The sequence below is a fragment of the Carlito syrichta genome, unplaced genomic scaffold (assembly GCF_000164805.1).
Source record: "Carlito syrichta isolate Samal-C Ts95f unplaced genomic scaffold, Tarsius_syrichta-2.0.1 Scaffold311833, whole genome shotgun sequence".
NCBI classification, from domain to species: domain Eukaryota; kingdom Metazoa; phylum Chordata; class Mammalia; order Primates; family Tarsiidae; genus Carlito; species Carlito syrichta.
Window position 1 is genome coordinate 290,279 of NW_007255929.1, and position 21,744 is coordinate 312,022.

At 37.8% G+C, this 21,744-nt stretch overlaps 1 protein-coding gene across 2 annotated transcripts in view; it reads right to left on the reverse strand.

The window, feature by feature from the left end:
- The window catches only part of ADGRG7 (adhesion G protein-coupled receptor G7), a 71,480-nt gene that overhangs the window by 22,443 nt on the left and 27,293 nt on the right, over positions 1-21,744 (reverse strand). Inside the window, exons 4-11 of one of the 2 annotated variants that reach the window (XM_008069150.1) lie at positions 20,665-20,777; positions 18,023-18,172; positions 16,607-16,707; positions 10,575-10,714; positions 10,350-10,457; positions 7,248-7,411; positions 6,754-6,909; positions 3,337-3,449 (exon numbers count right to left, since the gene is read on the reverse strand). In XM_008069150.1, the coding sequence (XP_008067341.1) occupies positions 3,337-3,449; positions 6,754-6,909; positions 7,248-7,411; positions 10,350-10,457; positions 10,575-10,714; positions 16,607-16,707; positions 18,023-18,172; positions 20,665-20,777 (1,045 nt within the window). Of the gene's footprint in view, positions 1-3,336; positions 3,450-6,753; positions 6,910-7,247; positions 7,412-10,349; positions 10,458-10,574; positions 10,715-16,606; positions 16,708-18,022; positions 18,173-20,664; positions 20,778-21,744 lie in introns of those variants that run through there. The other variant, XM_021718111.1, reaches the window with a different exon arrangement.

The window sequence follows — 21,744 nt, forward strand, 5'->3', positions numbered from 1 at the left end:
AAAAAAAAATTAAAATTAAAATTAAAAAATAAAGCAAGATTAGTTTCTATTTTTTTGCCAAGTTTTGAACATAAATTATAATCCACAGGAAGAAGAGGTTATTTTCAAATAGTCAGGCCTTTCTTATAGAATATTACTATACAGATGCTCCTCAACTTATGATGGGACTGTGTCCCGATAAACCCATCGTAAATGGAAAATATTGTAGATTGAAAAATTTAACACCTCTTATCAACAGGGTACCTGAATGAAACGTAATTGTACGCCTAACCATTAACTGTAACCCACAAAACCATAATAAAAAATATTGATTATGAAAAAAAATAATAAAAAAAGAAAAACTTACAATATTTTTCATTTACAATGGGTTTATTTGGATGTAACACCACTGTAAATAGAGGAGTGTACAGAATCCTATCACTTTTGCACCCTCGTTAAGTCGAAACATGGTGAGTCAGGGACTATGGGAACCTGCCCATGAAAAAGGAAACTTTATGATCTAGAACTTTAAAAATCAATAAAATTTTGTCTTTGTTTTTATTTTTGTTTCCTGCTTACTTTTAGTGGCATCTATAGTTTTAGAATTGCACTAGGAAATATAGACAAAGAAAGAAAAAACTCTGATAACAATTGGAAGGAGTGAGATTTTAGACAATGAAACTAGTTATTCAGCCACTACAATTCATTCCCATGGGACCAAGTAACAGTTAGTTCAACTGTGGTGAAGATACAAATGTTAGGCCAAATACAAGAGGCATTTAATTTTACATGACAAACTTGTAATTGCACGGCATGACATTTTTCTTCAAGGCACTTACCACAATTTGTAATTACACATTTATTTGTGTATATATTTGCATTTTATCTGTCTTCGTCCCTGAGAATGTAAATCTCATGAGAGACGGGAGTTTATCTGTCTTGTTCATAGTTTTATATTCATCTCCTCACAAATATAAAATGTGTATTCAGCTCCTCACTCAATATGCAATTTTTAAATGACTGGCAAAAGACTCAGTGTAAAAGGGGAAGAAGAGGAATCAAAACCAATGCTGGCTCTTTGGAGAAATGGCTGGTTCAGGTATGGGTCAGAGAAAGCAAAAGATGAAAGATCATCTTGCTGTGACTGAAATAAGAAAGTGATTAAAGACAAATTGAGACATGGCAAAGCAATTTGAAGGAGCTCCCTCTGGCTACATTAGGAAGGAAATTTTTTCAAAGAGCGTAGCAAATAAATATAGAAAGCATGATAGACTTTTGCAAAATCATCATTTTCAACCACTAATACAATCATTTGTTCCTATAAGCACTATCAATGGATTAAAAAATCATGAGTAAAAGGTTATTGGGAACCTGGATATCAGAGTAGCACCCCATAGATTACCTATAACTTACATAGGAAAAAAAATGAGCCTTTACAATGCAGAAATCTGGCAGACACCACTTTAAACAAGGCATCAAACTCACATCCTATAATGAAACAAACTGATATGTACTTCTTGCTGTGTCACAGAAAAAAAAAATCAACGATGTAGTATTCCACCAAAAATAATTAACTTGCATTTAATTATAAGGGAAATTTCGGATGAATCTTAATTGTAGAACATTTTTCAAAATAACTGGCCTGAACATTTAAAAAACATCAATGTCATGAAAGACTAAATAAACAAAAAAGATAAAACTTATTCTAGGCCAAAGGAAAATAAAGAGACATGATAACAAAATGGGTTGAGAAATTAAAAAACAAAACAAAACGAGCTATAATGAACATTTCTGTGACAACTGAAGAAATCTGAATAAGGAGGTTGTATATTAACATAGTATTATATTAATGTTAAATTTCTTGAGTTAAATTTCCTGAGTGGAGAGAATGGAATTATGATATGTAGGAGAATGCCCTTGTTCTTAGGAGACAGATGCTTGAAGAATTTAGTGATGAGAGTCATGGTGAATGCAACTTTCAAAATTGCAGAAAAGAAAATAGAAAAAGATAAAGTAAGGCATGAATAGTTGATGAATCTAGGTGAAGCATATATGAGTGTTTATCATTCTTGTTCAACTTTTCTTTGGTTTTTAACTTTTTAAAATAAAACATCAGGAAAAATTTTTAAATAGCAACACTTTTAAAATAAATTCTGTGTCTACATATCTGAGAAAATAGTTGTGAAGAAATCGAGAAGGGAGAAAGTATTCTGAAGGAAAAATGAGTTAATCTTGAGACACCATGAGTATGAGAGAAGAACCAGTGGGAACCCTCCATAGATACTGATTCTACAGAGATTCCTTTATTCTGTATTGTGCTCACTTTGGGGGTACAGTGAGGAAAGCAAAACAAAATAAACCACAGCATCAAAATCAGAGGGCATGGCCAGGTGCAGTGGTTCACACCTTCTATCCCAGAGTTTTGGGAGACTGAAGCGGAAGATTGCTTGAGCCCAGGAGTAAGAGACCAGCCTGGACAACACTGAGAGACCTCCTCTGTACAAAAAATTTAAGAATTAACTGCGCATGGTGGTGTGCGCCTATAGTCCCAACTACTCAGGATACTGAGGCAAAAGGATCACCTGAGCCCAGGAGGTCAAGGCCACTGCCCTCCAGCCCGGGCAACAGAATGAGACCCTGATTCCATCCATCCATCAATCAACCAATCAATAGAAAATAAAAACAAATCAGAGGAGGTCATTGTTCTAAAAAAATTTCATGCTGATGGGAAAAACAGTCAACTAGCAAAGCTTCTGAAAGACTACAGATTGTTAAAAATGTAACATGTGACAAAAAATAATTAGTAAGATACAAAATTGGATCTTGAGTGAAGGGATTAAGGTAGAGAGTTATGTATTTATAGATAATTGTTTAAAATTAGAGTTTTTAAAAAATTATGGAATTCAAAAACTTTCACCGTTTGAAAACTTTATATATTTTTGGAAAAACTTTCACCATTTGAAAATTTGATATATTTTTAAACTTACTTTTTTCTCCCCAAAAACTTGCTGTTTAACAATGTTTCTTTATTATACAAATGCAAACTGACAGGCATGGTTCTATACAGCACTAAGAAATTGCAGCATTCATGAGCTGTGGGGCCACATTCATTTTACATGCCAAACTTGTAAAGTATGTAATCTTCTTTTAAGTTATCACAATTTGTAATTATATACTTATTTGTGTGCATTTTTTAGCCATTCCAGGCCCAGGGTCTTTCTCTGTAAAATGAGTACGTTGAGCTCCATCTCTAATTTCCTTTTAGTTCAAAGCAACTGGGTTCTGACGAGAATGCACAGAGTAAATTATACCAGGATAGCAATTTCTCTTATGAGAAGAGCCCACTTCCCCTCTTACCTGGTGACAATCTGAAATATAATTGTGAGTGCCAGACCAGTAATAGACAGTGTACATCCAATGACGGATAAGTAATCAAGTGATTTAGGATACTGATAATTCTTTTTGAAAGCCTGAAAAATAAATTGACTCATATTTTAAAATAATCATTCCTGAAATGTCAATGAATGCCAACATCACAAGAAGTTACACTGGTCAAAATAACACGATAGTTGCCTGATATGTCTACTTTTTAAAAATGTTTTCATATATTCTTTAATAAATTAAATTAGCCCCTTATCTTTAAGCAGTTTACTTGAAATGGAGGCTTGAGAACAACTACCTAATTCAGCTGGGAAAAGTGTATAGTCGTCCCTTGGTGTTCACGGGGAGTTGGTTCCAGGACTGTCTGCAGCTACCAGTTTACACATACTCAAGTCTTGTGGTCAGTCCTGCAGGACCTGCAGACATGAAAAGCTGGCCTCCATATATTGGCTTTGCATCTTGCTAAGGCTGAATTTTCCATCCACTTTTTGTTCTAGATGAGGAACCTGAAATGTGAGGGCCCACTGCTTATCTTGAAAAAAATTTGTGTAAAAGTGGATCCACCCAGTTCAGACCCACACTGTTCAAGGGTCAGAATGTATACTTTTCCATGATGTCTAAGATCAAAATTGCTTGAAGTAGATCTAAAGTGGTTAAGTTGCTTCACTTATCCATTACTTTTTTTTTTTTTTTAAGCAGGGTTTATTGAGAGGACAGAAAAGCTCCCACAGTGGGAGGGGAACCAAAGGGGTTGCCCTGCCTTTTTTTTTTTTAAGCTGGGGTTTCACTCTGTTGCTCAGGCTGGAGTGCAGTGGCACAATCATGGCTCACCACAGCCTTGATCTCCTGAGTTCAGGAGATCCTTCCTCCTCTACTCCCCAAGTAGCTGGGACTACAGGCATGCACCACCATGCTGGCTAATTTTTTACTTTTTTTTTGTAGAGACAAGGTCTCCCTATGTTGCCCAGGCTGGTCTCGAGCTCCCAGGCTCCAGCAATCCTCCTGCCTCCACCTTCTAAAGTGCTAGGATTACAAGCATGAGCCACTGCACTCAGCCCATCACATTATTTTTTACGTGTAACTGTCATCCAAGCATATCTAAGCTGAGGCACTAAAGGTAAAGTGGCAGAAATGTTTTCATTAACATAGAGAAATGTTCACAATCTTGTTAACTTTTCAAAAAGGAGGTCCCTTTTTTTGTGTAGTACATCTATACCCATCCCAGTATGTTTGTATATATGCATAAAAAAGTATATTCCACAGGATTATGTACTCTTAGAAATCAGGTAAGGTAATAATAGTGATCACCAGGTAGGTAGGACATACATAATTATTTTTGCTTGTCTATACTTTCTGATTTCTTAAATTGTAAAAAGTAGAAAAGCAATGTAAGTATATCTGCATCATAAAAAGCACATTATCCTCTCTACTGCAAGCTACCCCACACCATACCTTACCTCTTAAAAGCCCATCTTTTTCCCAGAGGTGACCTTCTTTTATATGTTTAAAAATACTATCTATGTCACTTACACCAATATATAGGGGTTTATGCTTGAATTGCCATTTTAATTTTTCATAAATATTTTCCAGATCAGTATATTTCTGTTTAGTAGATAAATGCTCATACTTTATGCAATGAGCATGTACTGCTTTTATAGAAGTAAAACAAAAATAAAATATATATTTAAAAAATAATAAAACAAAAACATCATGTAATTTCTTCTGTGTTGTATACTAAGTAAATGCACAAAAAACCACAAGATTCATAGATCTTCAGATATCAGAAATAATCTATTCATTCAGAGCCTATCAGGTCTTACTTTATATACAATCCTAATGAGCCACTTTTTTGAATATTGCAACCCAAAACTAATTACAAATTTGGGTAAGTAGGCACTGAAGCAGATTCAGATACTAGTGAGAAGAAATAGCAGAAAGCCTCACCTCAAAAAAAAAGAGGAAAGATAACTGTGACAAAGCAGTCTGCATCATTTAATATGTACAGCAACCTGAGCTTTACACAGCTGATCAATGATGCTATGACTTTAAGATATCAGAAAAAAAAGCCGTGCTCGGTGGCTCAGCCTGTAATCCCGCGCCTTTGAGAGGCTGAAGTGAGTGGATTGCCTGAGCCCGTGGTTTCAAGACCTGCCTGGGCAGCGAGACCTCGTCTCTACAATAAATCAAAAAATCAACCGGGCGTGGTAGCGCATGCCTGTAATTCCAGCTACTTGGAAGGCTGAGGCGGAAGGATCGCCGGAGCCCAGCAGGTCGAGGCTGCGGTGGCCGGGAGCGGCCACTGCACTCCAGTCTGGGCGACAGAGTGAGACTCCAACTCAAAAAAAAAAAAAAAAAATCAGAAAAAGCTAAAGGTTGATCTGTACTGTTTTCTGGTTGAGAAAGCAAGTCTCCCTGTAATGTAAGTTAGAAAAGAAATAATCCAAATCAGTTAGAATAAGAGAAGTTTGATGATTAAAATGAGAAAACTACAGCTATCTCAAAAAAAGTTAAAAAGCAAGTTTCTTTGCTTAGATAGTGCATGCTGTATGTTCTACTGATCTCCACTGGTTTCCCAAATATGGCTCTATCATAGCTATTAAGAAATGAAAACATCTGCTTCTCTTTGGGAGATTCACAGGATTAACAGCTCCTTAATAAGGGGAAGACACTCTACATAACTCCCCATTCCATTATGTATAAGAAACATTCTATCAAGTTCATAAGATAACATTTTTTTGTTTCACTAGAATAATAAGCTCCTGACAATGGAACAGAAAGAAGCCCCTCTTCTTAAAAGGACTGACCCAAGAACTTTCAGAGAAGCAAAACACTGCTTCGTACCAGAGCTAAGTGTCATTAGTTACTTGTGCATTATAGTTTGGGAGGTAAAAGAATTAAGGAAGACATAGAGTAACTATAGGAACAAACTGGATGAATTCAAGAACTTTTCCTTTTATATCTTCTGGCAAAAACTTAGTAACTTGGATGATTGCAATGGGAAAAGTTTTGGGTAACTGAATTAAACTGTTCACATATGGCTAAGTATGTATTGAAAGTCTTCAACACATAGCTATACAGCATTACCTCTGGTTATAATAACTATGTGCCTCAGAACACATGAGTTGAACGGAGTCTGTCAACTTCTCTTTCACACATGGGCCCCCTTCCCATTATTAAAAGCACAGTACTGACCTCTCTAGCCCAAGTTCATTTTGCAAAAAACTGTACTGGCCTCTATCAGCTCTTCCCCTTTTAAACCTATCACTCCATTTCCTGTTTGTCTATTTAATCTGAGTCGAGAATCTATGTAAGCTAAACTCCAAGTAAGCACACACCAGAATTGTATATAAGGAAGATTCTTGTTTAGAAAGAGATTGCCATGTACATCCTTACCATTAACACAGCAAAATTAGTAGTGTGGTTGCAGCGGCAGCCCAGAAATCCATTAGCCCCCTTGTCTTTGTGACAGCCATATGTGTCCCAATCCTTTGTTGATAAATTCCAATACACACAGGCATAAGAATGGAGTTGGAATTTTTCTTGGTTGTACTGTGAATTGATAAGACCACTATGATTACTGATTTTTTAATGCTTAATTGGGTAAAAAAAAAAATCAGATAGGATGAGGTAGTCATTTGAGAAATCAATTAAATATATACTAAGCATTGGCATCTTCAGTATGGGTGAAGAAGGAGAAAAGGGGTATAAAATTTAAATTAGTTAACTTTTCATTTAGTTAGACAAAAGATATGGGTGGGAGGAAATTTTAAATGAATACGGAATCTTTCAAGGAGTTTGTCTGTGAATATCTTTTATCCAAACTATCCCCATTTTTGTAATCAAGAGTGGTCTGGATTTTTTCCATTCCTGTTCTTGGAAAAACTCACCTCTGGACTAAAGACCATTGCAACATTAACACGCTGATTTTGCTTATTTTCATCAGTTTTGCTTGAGATAATTTTTTGACTAAAATCTGATTTAGCTGTAAAAGTTTTTGATTGGAAAAGCTTGTTGTTTTGATACACTACAAAGCCACATGCCGTGATTTTATCTGTGGGGAGAAAAGACATTAAAATTCATAAATGAATGGAAGAGTACACAAGAAGCAACATCCCATGTCATTGTTGAACTGCATGGCTGCTCAGTATTTGAGTAAAATACAGTAAACACTCATTGCTGGCTGAAACTTGACTTATTGTAATATGTAATTAACACATAAAACGCATGGTTGGCTATTCCATCTACATTAATTTCTTTTCTGAGGTTCAGTTTCTTTACCTTCTATATGGCAACAATAATTTCTGCCTATTCCACTTGAAGGAGGCATCTCAAGGATCTCATGTATAAAGCAAACATCTTGCTTCCTATTCAGCAAGGCGGGGTGAACATGATACGTACCTAGCCCCAGCCCATATTGCTTCCTCCACTGAGAAGGCATTGAACAAGAAGCAGCAAAGGGTGAATATCAGGATAGCTGGGCATAGAGAAGTGCCCTGTGAGATCTGTCTCCTAGTTAAAGAGACTGAGTAAGGACCAGTCGCATTAAACCACAGAGCAAAGTGCTCAAGTGATTCTTCCAATGGAGTTTTCAACTCACCTCTTGAGCTATTGGTTTCTGTTATATCATGACAATCACGGGCTTTTCCCAAGGTTGGAAGGCTATTGTGAAGCATTTCTTCCAGACATTGGAAAAAGTGGTCAACTGTTCGTCAGAAATGCTGGGAGATCGAGGCTGCTGCATAGGGCTTTGCACTGGGCCTGGCAGTAGCAGTGGTCAATCAGAACCCCTCAAGGAATGCCTCTTAACCAGTTTATACAATGGTTGCCCACTTTTAAAATAGCAGAAGAACCAACAATTAGTTACATTTTAACTGAATTCATTCCCAGTCTATTGAATCATGTGACTTGAAGGAGACAGGCAAGGCCCCGACAGCCCCCAAATTGCTTCCCTCCCTCTGCCTGCCATGTTGTTCTAGTCTCCACCTGGAAAGAAAGGGGGTCTCTGACTTTTGTTCAAGGCACATTGACTTCACCAAACTGTTCCTTGTGGACACTAGATGATAAGGTTAACCCTAAAAATGCAGTAAGACGTCTTTCTATTCTTTTTGTTTTTTTAAATAAAAGAATGACATGCTTGATGCAAAAATTCAAATCCATAGAAGTATACTAATTTCAAAAATGAAAGTCTCGCTCACTTCTCTCAATTCTACAATATTTTAGTCCTTTTTTAGAAAGTCATCATTTTCACTGATATTCAGATTTATTCAAAGAAATTACATTTACTATTATCTTGAATTTTTTAAAAAAAATCTTCATATGTCTAGATATGCCTCATTGATTTTTTTATTTATATTCCCTCTCATTTTTTCTTGATCAAATTTGTCAAAAGCTTGCGTATTTCATTTGTCTTTTTATGAAATCAATTTTTCATTTTGTCAATCAAATCTAGCATTTGTTAATATCTATCTGTATTCATTTCTATCCTTATATTTATTAATTCCTTCTGTCTATATTTCTTTATCTTTATTTTATTTTTATTCTTCTTTAGCTGAATGCTTAGATTTTTTAAAAAATCCTTTATAGTTTTATAAATATATTGAAAGATAATATTTTTCTTCAAATGCCTCTTTGCTTATATCCTATAGGTTTTGATATTTGGGGTTCTCATTGCCATTCATTTTTAAATAATTTGTAATCTACACTTTAATTTTTTCTCTAATAATGCTTTTTAAAAAAATTCAAATTGGTAGAATGTTTCCCATTTTATCCAACGCTACCTCATGGTACCTTTCTAGTTTTACTGCACTGTTTACTATGTTCTGTATAACTTTTATTTTACAAGATATATACGCTTTTCTTTGTGGTCTAATAAATGGTCAGCTTTTGACATATTCCATGGATATTTAAAATGAATTTTCATTACCTGTTATCTCCTTGCAAACAAAATTACACACACAGGCAAATATATATAAAGACCAAGTTTATTCATTATTTTGGACTGGGAAGACACAAGGCCCAGGGCTTCAGGTGCAGCTGTGATATTTTTTTCACTCTCTTTTATTTAAAGAAGCCTGAAGCAAATATAGAAAAATTTGGTATCTGTTTACCTTACTGGCAGGTACATTCGGTGTTGCTTACATTGTTTTCTGTACTTTTCTTTCTGCATGAAATATTTTCAGATGGAAAGAAAAAATACAAAAGAACATAAAAGACTGAAATTTAGTCTCTACCCTCGAAGCATGTGGCCAAAGTGAATGAGCAAACTTCCACAAAGTGTCAGTTCCAAGAATAATTTTCTTTTTTTCTTTTTCAGTTTTATTATGAATCTATTCTTTCTAAAATATACACTTTCTGGCATTGGAGTTTTTATTCGTGGAGAGAGGTGTGCTTAATTTGCTTATTTTTTTAGACTTTGAAAAATACAACCATTTGAAGTTATATGTAAGAATTTCTGAAAGGTCATATGCAAGATGCCAGGGAGCCCATGGTGAGAATCATACAGAGGCGATAACCTCAAATCTATACCACTAGATGACCACTATGCCAAATATATAAACCATTTCAAGAGCAGGTCTGCAGGATGAGTCTGACCCTGAGAGTGTCATGCCACAGTAAACATGGGCAGAGCTTGTAACCGAACATTTTTTTAAATATGTAAGTATAAAACAGAACCTCTTTACCAAGAATTCTGCACAAACACTTATTTGTGTGCATGGACCAAACATTTCAATTCTGCTACCCTCCAAAAGGTTTTTGAAAAGAAAAAAAAAATAATCATTTCTGTGACCTAGAGTTAAAATTGAGATTGAGATAGAGTTGAGATTGAGTAGAGTTGAGATTACCATAACATGTCAGTGCTCAAAATACTCAAATGCAAATTATTCTGTATGCAACTTAGTAGATATTGTTTCTCCTTCAGCAGATTTTAAGTGATTAATTCCACAAATTTGAGTCTTCTTTTTTTTAATGTAACAAAGTTTGAGACCTACGTTTTGCGGTATTAAGCAAGATCTGAAGTTCAGTCTGTGCATCTGGATCAAGGCCGTCCCTGTTTATTTGTATATATGTTGATTCAGGAAGTAGAGAATTGCTAAATCCTATGAGAAGAGGAAAAACAGAATTTTAAAAGTCTTCATTTTCATGATTAGAGCGTTATTCTTCATTGGTAGCAGAATGCTCTTTGCTATTACAAGCAAGGGAGACAAATAGCTCACCTTTCTTCACAGAGAAGAGAATATTTTCAGGCACCACAGTACCTTCTGAAGAAAAACTAGCTGACTGGACTGCTATGTTAGGTTGCACCACTTTCTCATTGCCCAAGGACAAGGAAAAATTCTCCATTTGCTCAATAAGCCTGCATAGAATAAAACATAACAACTTAGTAGTCTAGAGACTTTGTCATAGAATTAGAAGTATGTGTTCTCTCCCATACTACAGCAGAAAGGCATGAACACAGAACTCATGTGGTGTGTGGTCACAACAGCATTGACAATCATCTAAGAATAATTAGTTCTCTTCGTCACGTCTTGTTTTGTTATATATACTTTATTTTTTTAAGAAAAAAAGGGGGAGGGCTGGGTGTAGTGGCTCATGTCTATAATCTCAGCACTTTGGTAGGCTGAGGTGAGAGGACTGCCTGAGCCCACAGGTTCAAGACCAGCCTGGGCAACTTGGCAAAACCTTGTCTCTACAATAAATCAAAAAATTAGCCAGGTGTAGTGGCCCGTGCCTGTAGTTACAGCTACCTGGAAGGCTGAGGCAGAAGGATCACCTGAGCCTAGCAGGATGAGGCTGCGGTGGCTATGATCATGCCACTGCTCTCCAGCCTGGGTGACAGAGTGAGACTCCAACTCAACGGACAAACAAAAAAGTTATGCTGGACTGTCCTCACTGAAGGCTACCTTGGAGATAGATGCCAAAAAGTTGGAAATCAAGATTGAGATTTCCTGATAGAAATGGTCTTTATCAGGAGCATAGTTCAGTGGTAGAGCCTTTAACTGCAGAAACAGTATTTATTGAGATGCTCTTCACTAAAAAGAATGGTGCTGCCACCCACACTCAACCTGGCATGCACTTCTAGTTGTTTCTCCAACGGTGAGAATAGATTTCCATTTATTCAATTCCCTCCTCTCACTCAAACCCCTTAGGGTACAAAGCATGTCTTATAAATTGTTGGTTCCTGAGGTGATGGAAGAGTAGATCTCTGAGTTCATTGCCTCAGCTATGCACTAATCACTGCAGGTTTTCACAATGTTCTTCTCTACTTTAGCTAAGTTCAAAGATAGATTATATGGAAGGCGGAGGGAGTGGGGGCAACCTGTCAATTTGGTGTTCTCCAAAGAAAAGTCATAGGATCTTTCCTTTTTTCTTGTTTCCTATAGAAATATTTGAACTACTTCAGTGCTAAACAAAATAAAATCTATATTTTTAAGGTAATTTGTCTAGTTTTTCCAGAAATGAAAGGATTTCATCAAAATGTAATTGTTCTATATTCCAAATCTTTATTTCTACCAATAAACAATCTTTTCCTCCAAGTGAGATAAAGAGAGACAACATTTAAAATAATTAAGGACTGCTTTATAAAAAGAACGTAATCATCATTTGTATGAAATCATTTAAGTCAGCTCCTCTGTTTCAAATGTTTTCCTTTCAAAAAGCCAGTTCTGAGTTTTCAGAAATCCACACTATGTACTTCTGGCATGCCAAAGCTGCTTTCAACAGAACAAAACTCTAGTCTGCTAAGAGCGTCATTCAATGAAACAGTGTCCGCTAAGTACCTACTAAGAAGTTAGCACCCTGTGAAACACTTGGGGATACCAGGAGCTGCTCCCTCAGGCATTCACTAAGGGGAAAGCAATACTGAATATGTGGGGGTGTTTTCCATGTCTACAGTCAATTTTACAGTCAATTTTAAAAGCTCTAAGCACAGCTACTTCTGAGACTATCTTTTTTTTTTTTTCCCATATGAGACTTCCCTTCTCGTGTTATAACTGACTAGATTAGAGATAGGGCCAGTCCCAGAGTAACCAGTCCAAGGGCTGGCCATCAACCTGGCACAAATGACTCAAAAGATGTCATGTCAGATTCTTTGGCAGAAATTTTTCAGTTAGTGAAAAAATTAGTTATCCAGAAAGCTTAGAGGGAACCTGAGAGGTCCTTATATCATTGAAAGGACAAATTCAAGTTAAAAATAAAAGACTAATTATTTGTGTTAAAAATAAGAGAGGACCCAAAAACTCCTCTACTAAGACCTACAAAGCTTCTTTGGGTCTTCAGTCATCTCCCTGCTCCAAGGTCTATAAGGTTGTAAAAGGAAATGAGATTTCAGGACTCTTTTAATGCATTATGCCAAGGGGCAAGTTAAGCCCTGGAGACTGAGTCATGAAGCATGTTTGCAACTTTTGCTTCTTAGATTACAGATTCACTATTTTCCTTATTGTTCTTGTTCTATAAATGACTAGGAGAGAGCAGAGACCAAACTTCCCCTCCTTCTATCACTGATCTTTGTTATTAATTAATTGCTACTTTATTGTCCTATACCTAACTTAGACCAGATGGCGCAAAAGACCCCATGATTGCTTCATCTTCAGCGTAGAGTGTTAAACATGCCTTTCCCAAAAGAAAAAGCCCACCTCAACTAATAAGATTATTGTTAACTAAGCATTAAGTCTTAGTATAGAAAGGTGTTGGAATTCTATTAAGCCTCCCTAAACCCTGTCTTATAAACAATCCCAAATTTCTACACTTCAAAACCCTGACTTCCATTCTTCTGGAATCTGTGCTTCCCCAGCAGCTGTTCTCAAGCTTTGAGCTTAAATAAGCTCTCTTTAAGTTAGACTCTGACTCTGATTATTTTAGGTTGACAAGGCCCAGCTATGTGACATTTCTGATCTTGGGTTCCCATGAGATCCTATGTGCCTCTTTACAACAAATCTACTGCTGGGCTCGATGGCTCAGCCTATAATTCCAGCACTTTGGGAGGCCAAGGAGAGTGGATTGCCTGAGCCCACAGGTTCAAGACCAGCCTGGGCAACTTTGCAAGACCTCGTCTCTACAATACATCAAAAATTAGCCGGTCGTGTTAGTGCACGCCTGCAATTCCAGCTGCTTAGAAGGCTGAGGCAGAAGGATCGCCAGAGCCAGCGGGCTGCACTCCAGCAGGCTGCACTCCAGCCTGGGTGACAGAGTGAGACTCCAATTCAAAAACAAGCAAAAAAAAAAAAACTGTTTGGATAAGATCATTTTAGGGGGTGTCTTGTAACCAAAGCAGCTAGCTGCAACAGACATACAAACAGAAAAGTGAAGCATAAATATACAAGGTAGTCAGTGTTAGGGAGGCAGTTTCGCGTTCTCAAGGTCAGGCAAACCAGGGCAACTGTGACCTTCAACATGATAGCAAAGTTCTGAGGTTATAGATCAGGCTTTGCAGCCAGTGTTCAAAATGGAGAAATTAAGTCCTCAACTCATTGATTGTACTATGATCCCCCCCCCACTGGCAGAAACCCTATCCGCAGCTCCAGAACACTTCCACTTGAACATCAACCTCTTCCCAGTGTAAAATAAGAGAATGGGTGCGTCACTGTGACATCTTGAGATGGCTGAAGCTGGGGTGGTGTCTTTCCTCCTTGTCACTCTCCTCCCTTTTATTCTCACCCTCTCTGCTTCTCCCTATAAGTGTAGAAGGGGAATTCAGCAGCTGAGGAGCACAAAGAGGAAATTGTAAATGAGAGAAGGAAGAAGTCAAAATGGGACAGATGACTAAGGCCTGATGTGTGTCAGGACACCCTGGACTTGGCCTAGGTTGAGAGAATGGAGTTTGGAAAGCAAGGGTTGCCCCGAGCAATTATTATTTTCCTTCTCTGGGGAGAGAGGAGATGGAAAGTGACCTCTGTGGGCAGCCCATCAAGAGTATTCCCCTGAGGAGAGCTAAGGAGTTGACGACCTGACCTCAGAGTTACAGGCAGAGGAGATAGCTTTGTTTAAGTGAATGAAGGAAGGATCTGAGTACACAGAAGCTTGTTCCAGAGATCACATGGTAAAGAGTAAACTGATAGACTACGACTAGAAAATAAATAGACCAACGCTGAGCTCGGTGGCATGTGCCTATAGTTCCAGTGATTCAGGAGGCTAAGATGGGAGTATTGCTTAAGCCCAGGTGTTCAAGATCAGCCTGGACAACATACCGAGACCCATTTCTACAAAAAAAAAGAAGAAGAAGAAGAAGAAAATGAGTAATTAGATAAATAAATGGGCTAGAAATTCGGAGTGGGAGGAAGAAAAGACAGAGTGTATTTATACCATTTTATAGTTCAGTGTGTTCTATATTTTAAATTTATATTTATTGTCTGATCACTTCCCTTAAAAACATTTGCATATTACACACAAATCACACAAAATTGTTTTTTCCTTTATATCTTAAGCCAGTAAGTTCATTATTGTTTATTGTTAAGAAAATGCTCCCCTCTGCTTTGTGACCTGTGATGTTCTCAGCCAAATCTCAAAATCTAACTTTCCTCAACTTTCTCACCAAAAATATCAAATCCTCCCTTTTCCTCCAGCAAGATTTTGCAAACACACAGCTTTCAGCTCTGAAGAAAGCCCACTCTGGCTCTCCATCTCCCTGTTCACTGAACATAGACTCTGGAATCCCTGGTCACTTCCTTCTCCTACTTCAAGAAAAATGAGAGGTATCCACACTCCTCATAACAAGGGCCCAGACTCCTATTGAAATCTGAAATCACAGAGAATACCAGTAAAATTGTTCACACAACCTCTACTACCACATCTCAGCATTATAATCTTTTAAATGCTCTGTTTTGTATCTTTCTGCTTTTTCTGTATCTTTGTACTTTTTTGAAGGTTCAACACTACATTGGTATGGGTTGCAATCATTTGAAGACTGAGAACTATTTCTAGGAATTTTTCCTAAGGAAATAATGGGTCGTACAAAGATCATGTACAAGAATGCTGACTGCTCACAATATCAAAAAACCTTGAGCAATCTAAATGTCCAATAATAGAGTAGAGAACTGTTTAAATAAAGGTTTACTCATGCTATGCAGTCATCTAAAATTATGATGTAGGTGCATAGATATTTGTGTCAAAGATATATTAAAAAGAGTTTGTAAGGGATTAAGTGACAAAATCAAGGTATAAATGAAGATAGTATGCAATTTATATAAACATACATATACACACAGAGGAAAAAACCTGGAATATATACCAATAGATTAGTAAAGGTAGGATAATTTTTAAAAATTTTCTAATCTGCATTCTTTCTTATTTTTTTAACAATGATCATGCATGTTTATTTAAATTTAAAATGGGCTTTTAAAACTGTATGTAAAGTGTAAATACAGTGAATCTCAGTGAAGGGTCTCTGTGAATAAAGTACATGAGTTTCAACACAAATATACAACCAAGAGTATTCCAGAACATAGGAGACAAGAAAAAAGGAAGCAAGGAAAGTTGGATTTTTTTTTTTCAGTGTAGTGTTGGGAAAGTCAAAAAGTTTTATCAGAATACACCAGGAACCGGTCACGGTGGCTCACACTTGCAATCCCAGTACTTTGGAAGGCCAAGGCAGGAGGATTGCTTGAACCCAGGAGTTCAAGATCACCCTAGGCAACAGAGTGAGACCTTGTCTCTACAAAAACAGAAAAAAAATCAAAAGATTATCTGGGCATGGAGGTACACACCTATAGTCCCAGCTACTTGGGAGGCTGAGGCAGAAGGACAAACCATCTGAGCCCAGAAGTTCATGGCTGCAGTGAGTCATAATCATGCCACTGCACTACAGCCTGGGTGACAGAGTGAGACTTCAACTCAAAAACAATACCCAAAAAACAAAACAATACACCAGGGTCTTGGAAAGAGAGCTGAGGTATGGATTAGAAGCTGGCATTGTGTCCTGAAAAGTGAGGTTATTCTTTGCAGCTCTGTGTCTTGACAAAGGAGTTGGAAGTTCTGTCACACATGGAGGTTGCCCATTGGCCATGCCAAACTAAGGCAAGGAAAAAAAGTTCTTGTTTAAATCAGCCTAGTTACTCTCTAACTCCCAGGCCTAACACAGACCACTCCATCTAGCAACTAAAGGTCAGAAAGCCAAGGCTTCTGTCTGCATTCCAGAGGAACCAGCCAGTTACTGCGTCCATGAGAGAAATAAGGACGCCTCTGCTAACGCTCTAACCTCGGAAAATAAAAAGCGTTTTGCCAAGTTTCCTTCCCAAATTGAAATTGTGCTTACGTTGTAAAGGCATCATTATCAGTATTAGCAGCAGCTTCTTGAAAAACATCTTCACTGGCATCTAGAAGTTGACTCACTGTTGTTATAGCAACTTTTTTTGCCTGTCAAGGAGAAGACACTGATCATCATAGAAGACACGTCATACATGATCATCACAATCATCATCATGAAATTTTATAGTAGCAAGTGGCACCACTGGCATGATAATGCAGGCACAAGTGTTCTCCAAAATTAAAGGTTTAGTTTTTAATCCACAGAACGTAGCAGAGAGACTCAAAATAAGACAAAGTGAAAATAGAAACTAAGATAACAAATTAGGAAGCTTACATCTCTGAACTTGACCTCATTGCAAGATCTTTCACAGAATTTCCAACACACCCCCCAAAAACACAAAAACAGATGCTGGGATACAAAAGCACAGACAAAATAAGAAGAGTTCAGTGCTCTGACTGTTAAATATTACAGCTCAAAATACTTAGCATAATTTAATTAAACTTAGTATAACCATTCGATTGATTCTAGTCTTCTTACAATCAAAAAATCAGGAGTATATCAGAGAGATGATCTCTTGGCATTTGAGTGCTTTTTAACTGTCCTCTTTGGAGGTATTTGACGTCCTTGGCCTTTACTAGCTGATCCCTCCATAAATTCTGCATTCAGTTGTCAATATTTTTCTTTTTCAATTCTATTTTTATTAAGTTATGACTTGAATCCCACCTACTTTCTAAAGGACCTATGATAATATAAAATATCTTTTTTTTTTTTGAAATACGACATTAAAAGGGGATGGAAAAAGGAGTGACAATTTTCAGGATATGCTGACTTTCAACTGGTACGCACTGGGTCAGTCCATAACTGGTGACTTATAGCCCTAGTTGATCAGTATTCAAGTCACACCATTTGGCAAATGTTGAGTATACTACTTGCTTTCAGTCACCAGAATTTATCAGGTTATAATATCAGAAATGTAAACTAGGCTTAAAGTTCTCAGAATGACAAGACCAAATGCAAATTTCCTTAACAGAAAGGGATCGGTTTAGAGTAGCATGTCCCAAAGTAAATTTCTTGAAACACTGTTACTCGGAATAGAATAGGAATGATGGTGAGGTCAAATGCAGTTGTTAAGCATATTAATAAGGTGAAATAGACTTATTCATTCCAGGACCTTCTGGAAGATTTAAATTTAAATCTTAAGATGATAATGATCATTGCGAATATCCAAAAAGAAAATATTTGGACAAGAAGCCCTTTTTCATTTCTTTGAGTATCTCCCAGAAAGAGTGCTCTGTGTAATGATTACAAGTAACCTAAACCATGCTCAAATCTATATCATGGAATAAAAAGTAGAGTTGGAGATGTCTTTCTTTCTTTCCCAATCCCCTCCTAACAAAAAAATAAAAGTTCTGTGAATTTTACCTCAGATGAAGCATTTCTAGATGTGTTGAAGATCTGTCCAATCACTGTTGCAGCAGAAGTGATGTTCTCAGCAGTCAATTTATTAGCATCAGATGTTAAAATCTGGGTTTCATTAGAAATACTATCAAGTCTTGCTGAGTCACTCTCCAGCTGTTTAAAAATTTAAAAACAGCAACAACAAAACTTAGCTTTATACAACGATGTCTAAGCGCTCTGCAGATAAATAAGCTGGAATTTAACTGCACCTCTGTCTCCTGAACATCTTTTCCGTCCAGTTTTTCACATTTGTTTCTTTCCTTGAGCAAAGGACAAAGTATACACAGGCCAGTGATTTTCCCAGCCTTTCCTGTCAGGACTGTCTGTCAGGACTGAGTCACTACAACGGCTGCCTTAGCTGGATTGAATCTACTCAAATGTACCCATGGGTTCACATTGGTTCACTGTTATTTACAAAATCCGTGGTAAGATACACAAAGAAATGGGGAGGAAAAGGTTGGAAATTTATATAGGAATTTTATGCTGTTGAATCTAATAATTCAAAAAAAATGTGGGTTGTATTTTATGTATCTTTTTCATTTCATTTCTCTAGTAAGTTTCTTTTATTGTATTTTACAAAATGACTGGTCTGCAGTGGGTTGGACTTTTTTTTTAACTGGCTTTGCAGCACAAACTGTCTGGGTAGCCCCAGGGCTCTGCGCTGTAAGTAAAGCATGTGAATTCATAGTACCATTAGTGCAGCTGCTATCAATGTACATGTATGGCCTAGCTTCCACTAGATGGCAGCATGATTTCAAAAATCAAACCAATATCACGTTATTCACACTTGGGGAAGAGTCAGAAACAATATCCAGTCAGTAGAGAGAAACATAATTCTCGCATTCCATAGCCAGGTCCTCGCTACATGCTAGGCTCCTTGATAGATGTTTGCAAGTGTTATTGCATTTAATAAGCAAAACAGCCTGGCGAGTTGAGCACTCTCATCCCATTTAAAGGCTCAGAGAGGTTAAGAAGCTCACCCAAGTCTCACACAACTTGGAAGTGGCAAAACCAAGCGTCAAACACTAGCTTGTCACACCCCAGAATGGGTAGTGTTTTCTCCCACCTGTGTGGTTGGCCCCACCTCTACACTCGACTCCCATTCCCACCCCACCCCCACTCTGTCCACCTGTGGTTAGGGAGCCAGTGTAATATAGTGTGGACTTTTTTTCTTTCCCTGAGTTGAAGCCTCATTCTGTCACTCAGGCTAGAGTGCAGTAGCACTCTTACAGCTACTGCAGCCTCGACCCTCTGGGCTCAGGCAATCTTTCTATTTCAGTCTTCCAAGTAGCTGGAACTACAGGCGCACACCACCATGCCTGGCAATTTTTTTTTTAACTTATTGTAGAGATAAGGTCCTGCCAAGTTGCCCAGGCTGGTCTTGAACCCCCGGGATCAGGCAATCCTCTCCCCTCCACCTCTCAAAGTGCTAGAATTACATGCATGAGCCACCACGCCCGGCAGTTGTGGTCTTTAAAATCAAGAACAGTTGGGAGGCTGAGGTGAGTGGATTGCCTGAGCCCGCCGGTTCAAGACCCGCCTGGGCAACTTGGTGAGACCTCATCTCTACAATAAATCAAAAATTAGCCAGGCGTGGTAGCTCCTGTAGTTCCAGCTACTTGGAAGGCTGAGGCGGAAGGATCGCCGGAGCCCAGCAGGTCGAGGCTGCGGTGGCCGGGAGCGGCCACTGCACTCCAGTCTGGGCGACAGAGTGAGATTCCAACTCAAAATAAAAAATAAAAAATAAAATAAAATCAAGAACAGCTCCATCACCTTGCAGCTGTGGTCACTTGGCAAAACACTTCAGCTCTCAGTCACATTTTCTTCATCTATGACTTGAGTTCATTAATACTTACCTGTGGTGCTTTAAGAACTTAATCTGATAAGCTAATAATCTATATAAAATATTTGGCACAGTATTTGGCATGTGGTAAATGCTCATCATTTAGTGTTATTAGCTATCATTATCTATAATATGGGAATAACTCTTAACTCACAGAGGCTTTATAAGGATTAAATAAGATGACATATACAGCATGCCCAGCACATATTAAAGACTGACATAAAGGTACATTCCTTCTTCCCCCCCTTGCTTGGTCCCTGGTGTTAGCTTCTCCATGCTTGTCACCCTTAGTCAAAATAATGTAATCTGCCTGAACAAATATCTGGTCAGATGTACTTCCCATTTCACCTGTCACAAATCTAGCCCTAGAACCAGCATCCAGGTTTAGAGCTTCCTGTCTCAAAGGGTCTTTGGTTATAGTTTGTATTCTCTTCTTTCTGATCCAGTAGAACATCAAAAGACCCTCCTTTGGTCTCGGATATCAGGGATCTATTGTCAGTCAAAAGTTCACTGCTCTACAAAGATGAGTCCATTGAAAATGTGCTATCGATTATCATTTGCCAAAACTTGCTCAACGAACATGTCCTTTTTCATAAATAGATGTCAACTTTAAAAAAATAAGAATGGTTTTAGTTACTAGTTTTTGTTATTTCTCATTTGAGACTTAGAAAGGATTTGATCTGACCATGAATTATCTGAAGAGCAGAGACTTTGCACAAGTCAGACTTTTTCCAGTTGCTCTTCAAATGGACATATGGCATACCTGATTTTCCAGGTCTTTCAGAGTTTCGTTGCAACGACTTTCTCTCACATCTTGTAACTGTATCTCTCCAGAAGAAGACAGATTGCATAGCCGGACTGCCATTGGATTGCCCACTTTAAAAAGAAAGAAAAAAAAAAGACAGTGTTTGCAAAGACAGTCACAGTAACCTCCAGCACCTATACACGTGTCCCTTCATAATGTGACCCTGCTGCTCCTCCCATGATGAAGTGGAGTCTGTTCCTTTACAGCATGAATCAGACTGTTCTGGAGACTCGCTTTGACCAATAGAATATGCCAGAAATGTGTGAAGTCCAGAGCCTAGGCCTCAAGAGCCCTTGAAATATTGGCCCTCCCCTTCTCGGAACACTGTCCTGAGACTGCCATGTAAGGAATCAGGTCTAACCCACAGGAGGATGGAAACTATGTGGAGGAGAATTGAGGCACTCCAACTAACGGCTGGCACCCATGGTCCAGACAAGGGATCAAGGTGTTTTGAACTTCCCAGTACAGCCACGCTGGCCAGTCACCAAACCGTGAGAAATCTAAATCATTATTGCTTTAGACTATAAATTTGGGATGGTCTGATACATACTATTTCAGAAAGGTACCACTTGTCTTGATTTTTTAATCTGGACTTCAAAAGACCAGTTCACTATTTCCTTTTTTTTTTTTTGAAGGAAGATTTACCTTTCAACAATTAGGGGCATAATGGCTTACAATTGGACACAATGGGGAAATACGAAGCTAAGAGACAAGAAATGATATGAAAAATTCCTTCTCAATATTGAATTGTGGACTGATCTTTCCTTCCTTCTGCAAATCCAGGTGATACCTGAAAAGCAGAGTTCTGCTATATTTCCAGCAGCTGTTAGATGTCTAGTTGCCTCTATAAATGCTTGCTGGGTTTATTTCCTGAGATTATCCCTTGAGCCTCCCTCCCTCACTGTCTTCATAGATCTAATACTTAAGTATTGCTGTAGATAAAATTATAATTTGAGAGACAGTTGAACAGTAGGTGAATTTTTCCATAGGACAAGCTTTGGGCAGCTACTTCTTGGCAATGACTACAAATAATGAAAT